The 14,659-nt window shown below is 45.4% G+C and overlaps 1 protein-coding gene and 1 long non-coding RNA gene across 12 annotated transcripts; one reads left to right on the plus strand and one right to left on the minus strand.

The window, feature by feature from the left end:
* Positions 1–213: 213 nt before the first annotated feature.
* On the minus strand, positions 214–14,634 carry FKBPL (FKBP prolyl isomerase like). Of its 11 annotated transcripts, none has more exons than XM_084831056.1 (5): positions 14,473–14,634; positions 14,065–14,158; positions 4,936–5,061; positions 1,446–1,536; positions 214–1,314 (listed from the first exon to the last, which is right to left on the minus strand). In XM_084831056.1, the coding sequence occupies exon 5, from the start codon at positions 1,207–1,209 to the stop codon at positions 232–234; it is 978 nt and encodes a 325-aa protein (XP_084687182.1). In that variant the 5' UTR covers positions 1,210–1,314; positions 1,446–1,536; positions 4,936–5,061; positions 14,065–14,158; positions 14,473–14,634; the 3' UTR covers positions 214–231. The 11 variants fall into 11 exon arrangements, 10 of the variants coding, with proteins under 10 accessions (XP_084687182.1, XP_084687180.1, XP_084687178.1 ...); XM_084831054.1 differs by lacking the exon at positions 4,936–5,061 and adding an exon at positions 12,680–12,791; XM_084831052.1 differs by having other exon boundaries at positions 12,680–14,158.
* LOC146355599 (uncharacterized) lies at positions 8,545–13,941 on the plus strand. The gene is made up of 3 exons (XR_014787235.1): positions 8,545–8,624; positions 8,875–8,970; positions 11,226–13,941. It is a non-coding gene; the product is annotated as an uncharacterized LOC146355599 (long non-coding RNA).
* Positions 14,635–14,659: the final 25 nt, after the last annotated feature.

The following is a 14,659-nucleotide window of genomic DNA, read 5'->3' on the forward strand; positions in this document are numbered from 1 at the left end:
CGTTCACTGAGTGACCTTGCACCAGTCCCTATCCTTTCAGCCAGCCCACCCCATAGAGTTGTTGTGGAGACAAAAATGGGGATGGTGTGTGTGGGGGGGAGGACTCATGGCAAACATATTGTGAGAGCACCCACAACATTCTCAAAATTCCAAATGTGCCCACTAACCCAAAAAGGTTGGGGACCCCTGATGTAAATCTATAAAAGCAACAACACGACTTAATTCTTTTATTCAAGCAAACATTTTCTGCATGGCTCGGGCCAGTTTGGCGTCTCGGGCCCTTATCCGCTCAGTCACCCTTTCCAGTTCCCGCCGGGCAGCTCGGTTCCCGGGCTCCACCTGCAAGACCTCCTTCAGATCTTGGGCTGCCCCCTCCAGGTCATTCATGGCATCACAAGCTAAACCCCGCCGAAACAGTGCCTTGGTGTTGGCGGGCTGGAGCACCAGCGTCTTGGTACAGTTACAAGCAGCGTTTGCTGGCTGGCGCAACCTCAGCTGACAAGCGGCGAGGTTGGCATGGAGCTCAGCTTTAATCTGGTCATAGTCTGGGGGTGGGGCAGCCACCACAAGCAGACGCAAGGCCCTGGCGTAGCGCCTTGCTGCCGCGCCAACATCCCCTCCCCGGTACAGCTCACTGCCACGCTCTTTGTTGCTAATAACCAGGTCCCATTTCTCACTGGCATTCATCTCCCAGGAGTCCTTGGCCTCTGTGAAGCTTGCCAGTTGGACAGCAATCTTACCTCCACCGGTCAACCTTAATTCAGCCCGCTCCCCGGCCAGCATAGTCTCCAGGCAGCGGTCCACAACCCCATCCCACTCAGCATCTCCCCCACCCAGCTCCACCTCAGCCCACCTGTGGGGTGGGTAACTCAAGGGTCCTCCTGGATCAGCCTCAATGAAGACCTGACAAAGAGAGCCTTCCTTAGGCTTATCTAAACCTGTGCCAGTCTCCAGAACCAGTTTGATAAATGTGCCATTTGGGCAGGCCCAAGGGGCACCCCCATTGGCTGGTCTTGGCTGAGTGGGTGGAGGCAGGTTCTCTTTCAGGTCCTCTCCTTTCACTTTGGCTCCTCTCTTCTTTTCTCCACTCCCAACAAACACATCTTGGCTGTTTCCTTCGTCACTGGCAGATCCTTGGTTCAGCTTCTTGCCCTCTTCCCATTCTCCTAGAGCCAGCGTCTTCTCACTGGCCGATTCTGTATTTGCCATTGCTTTCTCAGCCAATTAGTCTAGTGATGGGATATTCCTTTAGACCAGCAGGGGCAGGTGGCGTGAGGAAGCTGTTTGCGATGAGGAAATCCAGCCCAATAAATGCTAAGAAGAAGAAAGACAGAATGAGGTTGAAAGAATAAATGGCTGTGCCCCATTTTCCCTACCACCCCACACTCAACCTAGATCCCTCTGAGATGCAGCACACTTCAGTGGATAAAATGGTGGGTGCCAACCTGAAGCTTTTTTTTCCCAGATCCCACTTGAGCCAAGGATTCACTGCGTGGCCTTGGGAAAGGCAACAATCCTTCAGCTTCAGGTCCCCATCTGTAAAATAGGAACAAAAGTAGCTTAAATCATAGTTGTTGCAAGGACAGACAAGGATTATGCTGTGTTTCGCACATTAAAAAGGGGTTTAGGGGGAAAAAAGCTAGCAACAAGGGTAGGCATTTTCAGCCAGACATTTGGCTATCATTTAGTTAAGTGCACACTGCCATGGCTTCAAAGATCCCTTGCTTGCCCACTCCCTTTTGCTAACGGGGACAAGAAGGCCTTGCAGCATTTGTCAACATTCTATTGCGTCCCAAGCAATTAGGATGTTCAAGACCATTTAATGACATCACAGCAAGTGGGCCAATGGCTAGATAGGGCTTGTATTTGTCAGCCAATTTTTAGCTTATTTTCTCTTATTATGTATTACACACACCCAGCTGCCCTCCTACATCTGACTTCACCCATCCACCAAACACAATAGACTCCTCTTATCTTACAGATTGGAAACAGAACTTGGAATGGAACATACAGGGTTCCCAAACACGCTACCATCTATTTCCCAGCTCTTCTTCCCTCACATACACATTCAACAGAGCAGCAGCAAAACACTGAACTCTCTTTCTAGTGTGTTCAAGTCCCCCGGAATTTCTCCTTCATCCTAAATCTCACACACCCTTCTTTCCCTTTTTTAACCACGACCACTCATGTTTTCCTCCTCTTACCCCTCTTGCTCGGTACAGGTTCTTAGTACTCGAAGGATGAACTGTGGTGGGGACAGAGAATGAGTTTCAGCTTCTGTCCCCTTTCACATTCCCCCTTCTTTTTCCTTCTAACGTCATTTCCCCAGCAACCACCTGTCTTAGCAACCACTCTAAGCTGAAACCACCCCTCAGGAGATGCCAAGATAGAGGCAGACAAAAAAAAGACTAAAATCAAGGAAACCCTCCCTGATCCCAATTATGAGATAGGGTATTTCCTTTCTGTTTATAGCAATTCTTTTCTCCTTCATCTTGAGATCTCATAAGATATATATCCAAATGTTAATCAGCTTCTAGAGCAGCTGTTTAGCAATAAATGTTTAAAAGAATACAGAAAGCAGCTTTGAAAGATCAGTTCAAAAGGTCAATGGTATTCCCCACCATTGTTAGGTTAGGCTTATGCTCTATGCACACTTACGTAAAGGAAATTCCATTGAACACAATGGGTCTTACCTCTGAGTAAATATGCACAGTCTTGCATTGTCAGAATACAAATATCAACTAAGTTAGAACACTTAGCAAAAATATATATATCTATAAAACTAGACATTTGTGTGGTACTTTGAAGGAAATTATGGGGCTAGCAAAGTTCCCCATGGATGGGGAACTGTTTTGGGGTAGAGGGCCTAATTACCTCCCCCTGCCACCTATCCCTCCATGGACGGGATAATCTCAGGGGCCACGGCCACACTGCTGATTTCAGCCGGTCCTCAGCTGAAGTACTGCCTGGAGCTCTAGCTGGCACCAGCTCTGCTGTGCATGGGCTGGGAAAAGTTCGCGTACAGTAAAGCTGTACTGACTGAGGAGGGGGCTGGGGGAGTGCTCTAGCTAGTGCTTCGCCTGTGCCATGTTCCTTCCCAATGGGGAAGACGCAGTGTGGGTGAGTCCCCAGCTCTGAGTGGTGTGCGAACAGACTTGGCCAGCGCATGCACCCCTGCCATTATCTTCAATCCATGATCAGAGATGACAACTGGGATTTCCTTGTGTCTTCCTTGCCCACTGTGGTACATAGGGGAATCCCTATGTTTGGAAAGGAGGAACAATGGGGATTGCTCCAGGGGGCAGGGCACCTGAAGGAATCCAAAGAGCCTCCACGGACCAGATTACACCCATGGGCTGGAGGTTCCCTATCCCTGGTCTACACAGTCAGGGTCCCCCTTTTCCATGATGAGAGAGATTGGCATAAGGTAGCATCCTTGTACGTCTCCCACCCCTTTGATTCTACAAGCTTTAGCTCGCCAACTGCCAAACAAGTGAATTGGATTTACTTGTGAATCCAGGTGAATTGGAATCACTTGTGAATCTCTCTCTCCAAAACACACCCAATCTATGGCTAGGATGAATTGTAACCAGCTAGCCTTCTATGCACAAGGGAATTTGGATTTTTTTTTTAAAAGACTTGACTAGTTTTAATTGTAAACAGGCTTGACAGTCATTATGCCTGAAAGGAGGCCTGTAAATAGAATTTAAAACTAAGTAAGAATTTGGAACTCAGAATCGTTATGGCCCATAGTGGAAGGACTTTTAAACATCCCTCACAAAAGGCCATAATGGACTCTGCTACACAAAATGGCTGCCCTTGAGACAACAAAATGTAGAGCAGAGCTTTCAAAACTGTGTGCCGTTGTGTGTCGGCAGCAGTGTGTAGGTGTGTCGTGCGACATTCAGAAAATTGTGCGGAAGGGCACCGCGGAGCTCCCTTACTCGCCTTTGCTTCCCTTGGACCCTCCCCCGGAACTTCCTAAAGCAGCTAATGTTAAAGCAGCTAAGCCTTAAGGCTTAGCTGCTTTAACATTAGCTGCTTTAGGATCGTGTGGCGTCTTGACGTAGGACGCACGTGATTGGCGGTGTTGGAGCGGTACGGCGAGGAGTGTGGTAACGCTGGCTGCATGAGGAGTGTGGAGAATTCGAAGTCAGCGGAGCAATTAGTTGAGCAATTTGCAATCAGTTCGGGCGAGAGGCTTCCCTGCGTTCTCGGTGCAGCTGCAGGGCAGCAGGGGAGAACAACAGCCTGCTGGATGCCGCCAGAGCAAGGAGGGCTGCGCTGGGCAGGCGAGGAGCTTTGAGCCTGCACTCCCTGGAAAGGTAGAGGCACGGGGCGAAGAGAGGGGAAGGGAGGCGCTGCCATGGGAGCAGAGCTCGGCCAACGCCGGCGCGAAGTGGCAGCGGCCACTAGCCCTGCGTGGTTTCGGGCGTGCCCTTCGCGGACTTCTGCACCACGCTGCCAGGCCAGAGTAACATGCGGGTGGAAACGCCGCTTGGGACTGCACCGAGCGGGCCGTCTGCCATCTTGGCCAGTCGGAACGGAGCTCAGTGGAGGCCAGAAGCCTCAGAATCGGCGTGCTTCCAATCACCCAGGCGAGCGCAGCTGCAGGCTGTCACCCAGTCAACCCACCTGCTGCTGGCTAAAGGGAGGCCACCCTCCCAAACCCAATGTGGCAAACAGCAAGCCACCCACCACCACGTGGCACTTATGATTTGATTTCTGCCATTTATTTTTATTTTTACTCTGCTGTAATCGTGGATTAACCACCCACTGGCAGTGTACCACTGGAGAGTGCTGGAACTGGACTCTGGACATAGGCATTACAAATATTTACAGCAATATAGCCTTGTAGTTAGACATATATATTTACACCATTTTTGTTGGACTTTTGCTTCTCTACTTCATGTGTTTTTGCAGCTGAGCTCCTACCTGGGCCAATGTGTCCTATTATGTATTGTAAATACTTTAGTTAATTTTGTTTATTTTTCACATTTTCTCCTGGTCCTGATTCCCATCTTTATCTCATTTTATCACTGTGGGAGTGGAGCGCAGGTGCTGTTATTTTCATAAGAAAAAACAGAGAAAGGTAAGCGCTAAAAACAGTCCTGTTATTTTCATATTTAGTTAATGCTAAAACCTAGAAATAAATTTGCATAGATTTATTCATTAAATTGCAGTTGAATTACCTGTAAAATGGATACGTTTCTGATTAAGAAAAGAAAAGCTGGTGAAGATGACGTTTGCAATGAACAAAATGTAGCCACTATAGAGGAAACTACGCAAGAATCAACTGTTGAACGGTCTGTATTAGTATGTAAGAAGTGTAAAGGAACAATTTTCAAGCTTCATTTATACAGTAAAGATTATATGAAACTGGGGTTCACATTTTCTGGTAATGAAAACAATCCTTGTCCCCAGTGTTTAGTTTGTGGGGATATACTTGCAAATGAAAGTATGGTACCAAATAAATTAAAGCGTCATTTTACCTCAAAACACTGTCATTTGTCAGAAAAACCAGTAGAATACTTCACTGAGCTTTCAAAATCTATAAAGAAGCAGTCTGCATCATTCACAAAGAGAATGAAGACATCAGAGAAAGCTCAAAAAGGCAAGTTACTTGGTTGCTCAAATAATTGCCAAAAACAAGGACCCACATGCTATTGCCGAAACCACCATAAAGGAATCTTGCTATGCTATTGTTCGAACAACGTTTGGGCTTGAATTTGAGATAGAAGTTAATAAAATCCCTTTGGCAGATAACACGATCGGAAGACATATTCAAGACATGTCTGATGACATTAAGCAGCAAATGAAGGATATTTTTCAAGACGATAATACGATCTTTACATTGCAATTAGATGAAGCAACAGATGTCAGTGGGTTAGCACAATTATTGGTTTTTATACGTTTCATTCATACTGACAGAATTATTGAGCAATTCTTGTGTTGTCTAGAGCTTCCAATGAGAACTAGAGGTGAAGATATATTTAAAACTTTTGATTGCTTCATGAAGGAAATTAATTTGCAATGGTTAAATTGTGTAGGAATATGCACAGATGGCGCACCCTCAATGGCTGGTTCAACAAAAGGTTTTATAGCTTTAGCAAAGAAAGAGAATGAAAATATTATAATTACTCATTGCTTTTTACATCGCAAAGCACTAGTCGTGAAAACCATTGGAAATGAATTACGAAAAGTTTTGGACAAAGTGGTTCAAATGGTCAATTACATTAAAAGTAGACCTCTTCAATCAAGATTATTTGCTCATATTTGTGAAGACATGGGGGCAAGGTTTAAAAAGCTTCTACTACACACAGAAGTTCATTGGCTCTCAAGAGGTTGAGTGCTTTGTCGTGTATATGAATTGAGGGAAATGATGCTTAAACTTTTTGAGGAAAATCAGCAAAATGAATTCTGCGATCTAATTCAAAGCAAACTTTGGTGCACAAAATTGGCATATCTTGCTGACATATTTGAAGATTTGAATAAAATAAACACCTGTATGCAAGGAAAAGGAGAAAATATCTTAACAGTGGTAGATTACATTTGTGCTATGAGAGACAAAACAGCAATTTGGAAAAGGAAAGTGAAAGAAGGAAATTTTGAAATGTTTTCCAAAACTGCTGAGTGCCAGCTAAAATGTGGTATCAGCTCGCTAACTGTTGACCATTTAACATTGCTTGGAGAGAAAGTTCATCATTACTTCCCAAATGTTGACATCTAAGACTATGATTGGATCAGAAATCCATTTCTTTCAACTGCAATGAGGAACTTTTCACTTATTGAAGAAGAATTAGCTGACATAAAAAATGACTGAAATCTGTTAATGATGCATGAACAGGGTGGCTTAGCCAGCTTTTGGATTCGCATTTCAAAAATGCATCCAAACATAGCTAAAATAGCGTTACAAATTCTTCTGCAGTTTTCTACTACATACATTTGTGAAGTATCCTTTTCAACGATGGCAAACTTAAAGACGCTGAAACGTGGAAGCTTAAAAATGCTTGATGATGAAATGCGAGTGTCTTTATCTAATATTCCACCAAATATTGAAAAGCTCTGTTCATCCCATCAACCTCATACATCCCATTAAAATGGTATGTAGTTATTGGTGTTATTCAACTTTTTTAAATTCTTGCACATATTTACATACTGTTACTCATAAATGACAACAATGTATGTTATTATCTTACAAATCATATATTTTTAAAAATATAAATGAAAGGTTTTCATGAGATTTGTTGTATCCCCATACATTTCGTTATTACAATTTATGTATGTGTCCGTATCTCTTATAACGGGTTAGTTTAACCTCCGGTTTGGTAGTAAAACTGAATTACCGTGTCACGAAATGATGCATGTCTAAAAAGTGTGTCACCAACATGAAAAGTTTGGAAAGCTCTGATGTAGAGTATAGAAGCATTAGTGTGTGGAAAAGGTTTACCACAATTCCCCCCACTCCCAAATTGGCTTTTTTCATAAACTATGACAGTAGAGGAGAAGGTGATAGAAAAGGGAGACAAAGCAAGAAGACAACAAGCAATGAATGCAAGGTAAGGTGGATATATGTATTTATAGCCCAAACCTCCACTTCTCTACTCAGAAGAAGGTTACACCAAGTTCAATTGGTTTTATGTCCTGGTAAGTGTTCTCAGGAGTACTGAGAGATTAGGCCTTCATTTCAGGATGAAATGCTAATTGGATAAAAATGGTCACTGCAGTAAAGGGGAAAACTGTATCTCAAAGAGCTAGGCTTAAAATTAATTCTACTGGTTATACTTTACAAAGGATTTATATTTATTTTATAAATTTATATACCATCCTTCAAGAAGCAAGAATAAAAATAATCCAAAACCAAAATAAAAATAGACTATTAACCCTCCCCTCCCCAATACAACCAGAAATTAAAAGCAGCAGATTAGATTAAAACAATTAAAACCCAGAGCTTCAAAGGTTAAAAAGCCTGGGAGAATAAGCCTGGAAGAGGCCCTCACCTGGTGCCAATATGATGGCGAAGTAGGCATCAGGCCTACCAGAACTAGTTCTATAAATGGGGCACCACCACTGAAAAGGTACTCTCTAGTTGCCTCCCACCTCGCCTAAGGCAGAGCCTTCCTTGTTGACCTCAGCGTGTGGGCAGGTTGATGCCTCCCTGCTCCTCCCCCTCCCCAAACTATCACGTTTTCTCATTGGCAGCTGGGGTTGCTGCGAAATAGGTTTCTGTTGCTGGTGAAAACTGTGGGTTCAAAGGAGTTGTTTAGTGTGTTGGGGATCACACCCCACAGGTTACTTGTTCTTTGCTATGCTTCCCATGGTAGCCATTTTGTGGTGGTTCCCAGGACAGTTTATCAAACTGCCAAATGTGCCCATGGCTCAAAAAGGTTGCCTACACCTGCATTAGACTCTTATTTGCTGCTGCAGCATCAGATTAACACAGCTACCACCCTGGATCCTGTATGTATGGGGTTAATAAAACTACATCTCCCACAATGCTTCTCGCTACTGTTCATATCCACCTCCTTCCCTTTCTGTAATTCTGTTTACACAAGGAACAACGCAGAGCGTCCAGGCTGACCGGCACTCTCCCTCATAAAGCATGGTGTGACTCATAATTAGTGGTAGGTAAAGGGTCTGCAAATGTAAATAAAGGCAGTGGGAGCCAGGACTCCTGGACTAACTGGGGGAGAGGGAGAGGGAAGTCTAGTAGGTGAAAGGAGAACGCTAGGAAGCCAAGACTCTTGGATTAGGAGGGCAGGGGAGAAGCTCGGGACAAAATAAGCTAGGAGGCGAGGGCTATACAAAGTCACGCGGGGGCTTCCAGCTCCTCCAGGTGAACACATCCCTAAGTATTTTCACTCTCCAATTCAGCTTGCCGCTATGTGGCTAGGAAAATAGCAGCATCACTGCGTAACGAGGATCTCGGGGAGCCTGTGTCGACATGCAAGAATCGGGCATGCCAGACTGGTAAGAGATTCCCCTTCTCCTGGCTAACCTTAATCTGATGAAATATTCCCCTTCCAGTAACTGTGACCTCTTCTTAAGGACTGCCCCTAAAATCCCCCCTCAAAACTCCTCGCTTCTATGAAACCTGTACTTCCAACTCCTTAACCCTTATCTCAACTGGGACCCCAGCTCAAACCAAACCTATTAAGCTTCATCTGCTACCTTTGCCTCTCTCTCCCCTTCTTTCGCTGGTTGTTTTCCCCACAGTCAAAATTTATATTGCAAGCTACTTGGGTCAGAGAGCCATCTTCTGCTGGGTTCAGGGGAAGGTGTCTTTATGAAACTCAGTAAAGAGCTATGTACACTGATGGTGCCCTGGGAATAATTCATAAATAATAATTTCAGCTGCAAAAATTATTGTGCCCCATAGGTGCCTAGATCAGCTTTCCCCAACTTGGTGTCCTCCAGGTATGTTGCACTACAACTGCCACCCCCCCCCCCGCCAGCCAGGTTGGGGATGATAGCAGTTGTAGTCCAACACATTTGGAGAACACCAGGTTGGGGAAGGCCCCAGTGCATTTGGCCTGGCTCTTCCTAGAAAATCCAGGAGTCCACGCTCACACCTTCTTCTCAACCCCACAGATTAGTTTCCTCATTAGGTATAAGATTACCAACATTTTTATTGGCTCTTAATGCTTTTCCTCATGCTAGAAAAGCCTTGACTGCCAGTTGCTGCAGATCAAGCGGCTGTTAAAGGCACAGAAGCAGGCTGGAATTCCCCCCCCCCCCCCGATCAGGTGTCAATCCTACTTCCCTTTGCTTCAAGAGTAAGCCTGTAAGCTCAGTGACACAAACACCATGCTTCGTTTTAATGTGGATCCTTGGTTTGATCCCCTGCATCTTCAGTTAAGGGAATATGAATAGTAGGCCAAAAAACAGTGCTGCCACTTTTCCCCCCTGATGGCTGCTCAGTGTCAGACTTGTTGGTCCAGGTATGATTCTTGTTTAAAGGGTGACTGGTCCTAGGATTGAATCCCAGACAAGCTCTTCTTGCACACATCACTTTGGTGAAGAACAGATGATACGTCTGGGGAAGGGACCATAGGTCAGTGGTAGAGCACATGCTCTGTACTGAGGTCACAGGTTCATTCCCTGGCATCGCCAAAGGATCAGGTAGCAGCTGCTGGCAAAGGCTCGAAGGAACACAGGAAGCTGCCTTATTCTGAGTCAGACCCTTGGTCCATCTTGACCAGTATTGTTGACATTGACTAGAAGCAGCTCTTCAGAGTTTCAGGCAGGAATGTTTCCAGCCCTTCCGGGAGATGCCAGGGACCAAATCTGGGACCTTCTGCATGCAAAGGATGTGCATGAAGCCCTTCCCTTTTCTTTGCCTGAGATGCTGGAGAGCCACTGCCAGCTTATGCTAGACAACACTGGACTAGACAGACAAATAGTCTGAGCTCCTCAGGTTCCTTTGAGAGCTGTATGGCAGGTGCAAATTCAACAGGTACAGCTTCCAAGCTGCACCTACTGAATTTCTGCCTACCATGCAACTCTTACAGGCACAGAACAGCCTTCAGGGAAAAAAAAACCTTGGCATACTACTAAATAAGAACTTGGTTTTAGATTTGATGATTTTAAAGTTATAGACTCTATAATAGAACAGAGCTGGGCAACCTACTTTCTGTCAAGGGCTAATAGGTAATCTGTCAAGGGCGGCATGTTGGCAGGGGGCAGCACCAGAGTCAAAAGTGGGCCACCGCTTTTCTTTCTGCCACCCCCATTTCTCTCCCCACTTCCTTTTCACACAGTGGGCTGCCAGGGAAGGAACAGATCACTCTTAGCAGATGTATGAACTGATTACATGCAGAGGGTTCCTAGTTTGCCCATACCTGGTTGCGATGCGTGACCCTTGCTTAACGGGTGATCAGTCTAGATTCGAATCCCGGACAAGCTCTTCTTTTTGAAATTAGGCTGAGGGCAGCAGGCTGCTCACCCCTGCAGACTCTACAAGGAGCATTCGTTTGTCACCAGATCAGAACATCCATTATATCCCTTAAGCCACTTCTGCCCTCAAAACCACATCACACCATTCTAAATTCTGCCTCCTTTAATGCACAAGACCCCATTCCTCTTCCAGAGAACTTGAGTTTTGTCTCCATGCTCCCAATCCATCTTTCTAATCTTGACCCATTTTCCTCTGCTTCTGAAATCCACATTAACAATTTTCTAGAGCCCGGATAGCACCCACATATCCTATTGTTTTTTCTTAACAGGCACCACTGCAAAAAACACAATGTCACAATCTACTAGTTACTCTGTTAGTTCAGGGTGCCCCCCTGCTGCCACTTCAGAAGTTGGGACCCAGAAGCCTCATTCTTGATGGAATAAGGGACGGCAAAAGGGAAATGATGGTTCGTTTGACAACTCCTGTACATGCGGGAATTGAACAGACCAGAGGATCCTTTTGCTTCCCCCCTCATCACGTTTTCACTATGAAAAACATTTAAATAAAGAAACACTTGTGGATCCAAAGACACCGGTGTGTTGTTGGAAGGGTAACTTTGAGGTTGATTAGGAAAACTGCCATGGGGAAGGGATTGTGAAATACTGATTTTATTCATTTATTTTTCAGTCGCCCAATAACTGTTGTTCTCTGAGCAACTTACAAGATAACAAAACAATTTAAAATGTTAGAACCAAGACAAATACGGTTTTATAACACAGTATTAAAACAATTACAAAACAGAAAGAAAAATCTAAAATTTATCAAGCAGCAGATAATACAGACCTAAAAAAATATTTTTTTCTAGAGATTAAAACAGCCACATTTAAAAGCACAACATAATACAAGGTTCAACATATCTGATTTTAAAAGCCTGTGAATATAAAAAGGTCTTTGTCTGGTGCTGAAAAGACATGGGGGGAGCAATCCTATGGCCACTAGTCAGCGGCTAGACGGCCATAGGATATGTGGTTTTCCGGGAACCAACCTTCCCCCCGCCCCCTTGGAAGAGGAGTGCGGAGCAGCCAAAACAGGGCTTTCTGGGGGGCATTCCAGGGTGGGGAAGGTGGAAATGCCGGTACAACACATCCAATGTGTTGTCCAGCAGCCTCCTCCCCAACTCCGCCTTCCCGTGGCTAGACAGCCGAAATTGGCTATCTAGCTGCAAATGCAGGGTAGGAGAAGCATGGGAGGAATGATCCCCTCCGTGCTGCTCCTGCCCTGCATTGGATAGGTGGTCGCCTCAGAGTTCAGAGGCAGCCGCCTATTCCCACTGGATTGCGCCCACATGTTTAGACAGAACAAAAGCCCTACAACTCCCAGCATTCCCCAGCTAGCATGGCTGGCTAGGGAATGCTGGGAGTTGCAGGACCTTTTTCTGTCTAAACATACATAGGATTCTGCCCTAAAGTAGGCTCCAGGTGAGCCTCTCTGGGTAGATATTCTATGAACAAGGATCTTTCTTTTGACATTTTAAAGTATTTGAGAATGATCAACCTAACTACCCCACCTCACCAGTCTGAAAACCGGACATGGGTATATTATCTGAAAACTTTACTGTTTGAAAACCAGATTTACACAATACATTGAAAAGAATGTAGATGAATACGTATATGTAAAAGTAAAACAAATGCCTTAAGTAGAAAAGAAACACATATTTTGAAGATAATTATTCCCAAAGTTCTTTAAAGGGTATCAACATCCGCCCCCGCGAAACTTGCTCACCATCCTTCTGTGATGAACTATTTCTCCATTCATGTAGAAACAAACATACAAATTTTAATCAGTAGATCTTGAATGATATCCTCAAGGTATGTTGCAAAGGATGTCTGAAATACTGGAAAGTGTTGACATCTACATGTTAGTGTCGAGAGTCCCAATCAGATTTTGCCAATGTCCAAAGACTCAGAAATATACCCAGGAATGTTGATGCGTTTCCCTGTGGAACACTGGAAAAAAAGGCTCCCTTTCTCAGCACAGGAAATCTCTGATCAGCTGCTGATAAGAGCTTTTCCCTGCCAGTGAGAGGGGCCAGAGCAAAGCAAGGAAGCTGTTGAGGGATTCAGTCTTGCTTACTTCTGAGGAGACATGCAGAAGCTTGCCTACTTATTTGTGAGTGGACATGGTGCTCATGCTTATTTCTGAGTAGGCATGCAGAGGCTTAGTATTTGGGATGCTATTTGAAAGTGCTGCTGAGCAAGTCAAGCCTGCTTACTTCTGAGTAGACATGCAGACACTTGTCCTGCTTACAGGACAATTTTAAGCCTACTCTGCTTACAGAGTAGACTTAAAATTCCTAAGGATCACATTTTATCTTCCCTACTCTGCCTTTGGCACATCCACAGATGGAATGCAGCTTCGTGACTTTTGCCAAGTTGGAAGTTGGCTGCTGAACTGAAAAACGTTCCCACTCCTGACTTATATACACATTTTGAATTAGCTATCACTTTTTTTTCCTTTTACTGATCCTATTCTTGTGTATTCATTAAAAATTTTTGTATTGTTTTTCTAAACAAAAGGGTTTTGTTTTGTTTTTCCAAAAGTTCCTTGCATCTTTTAACATCAGCTAGAGGTACAGAAATGTAGCTTGGGAAGCACTTCTCTTATTTGGCCTGGTATCTCCAAGCACAGAAAACCATCACCATAAGTACTAACTCCAATCGCCAGGAGGAGAGAGTGGTGGTGTTTATGTAGCCAAAACGGCACCACTCACACCCAAAAGGAGCTACTGGCTGATCCCAAGGTTTGTAGGGGCACAAAATATGTTGAGTGGGGGAAAATGCCTATGGGAGAAAAGAAGCTCAAAAACAGCCCAATGAGGACTGAGCATGCTCAGTGGCTGTGGAATTCTGACCTACTGTTGGGAAAGGGGAATGGAATGGAGTGGCTGGAATCCTGAGCGCCAGCAGTCCACACTGCAACATTTTGTTGTGGTAGTCCCACCTACCACCAACTGTATGCCAGGCTGCTGTTAAAGGCAAAGCGCGGGGGTCAGTCAAAAACAGTGGCAAGACATTTTATGATATTTACTCAGAACGCTCCTGCGAGGCAAGTCACTTTCCCCCGCATTTTGCACATGGGAAGCTGAGGCCAAGGCACAAGTCACTTACCCAATGCTACTGGCACCGTGGGAGAGGCGGGGTTTGCACACGCCAGGCCAAAGTCAAATTCGCTCTTTGAAGGGTCAGAGATGCTCGATAACACCTTTTTAAAAGACAGGAAGAAAAACCTAACCATCCCTGGAAAAACCCCGGAGTCCAAGCAGGCACCCAAACTACAACTCCCAGAAGAACTTGCGTGAACCAGGCACGCGCCACTCTCCATGGACCGCTCGGCCCACCGGTGCCTACGCAGTGAAACCCCTACTCAGCAGCGCCGCGCATCGCGGAGCGCGCCCCGACCCGCTGCGCTGGAATTCGACGCATCAACGCGAAGCTCCCTTGGCGCATGCGCACGCCGATTCGACCCTGCTCCGCGAGGATTCCACGAAGCGCGTGCCCCGCAAGGCGCTTGCGCACCGCTTATAGTAGCCGCTCTCCGTGCGCGTTTGTGCCTGTCGCCTTAAGCGCATGCGTTCCCTCTCGGTACGCTTCCGTATCATCATTCTTTTCCGTTGGTGGATATTCCGGCTGTGTCCCGCCTCCTCTATGTTCTGGTTGGTCGGAGGAGTAAAGGAGCGGGCTTCCCATTGGTCCGAGGTGTTGC

This window comes from Heloderma suspectum, chromosome 2 (assembly GCF_057233095.1).
Source record: "Heloderma suspectum isolate Gila_16-S chromosome 2, 16-S_ref, whole genome shotgun sequence".
Taxonomy (NCBI): Eukaryota; Metazoa; Chordata; class Lepidosauria; order Squamata; family Helodermatidae; genus Heloderma; species Heloderma suspectum.

Coding starts and splice junctions, on each gene's coding strand:
- FKBPL (XM_084831055.1), bottom strand. CDS start 1,209: ATGGCAAATACAGAATCGGCCAGTGAGAAGACGCTGGCTCTAGGAGAA.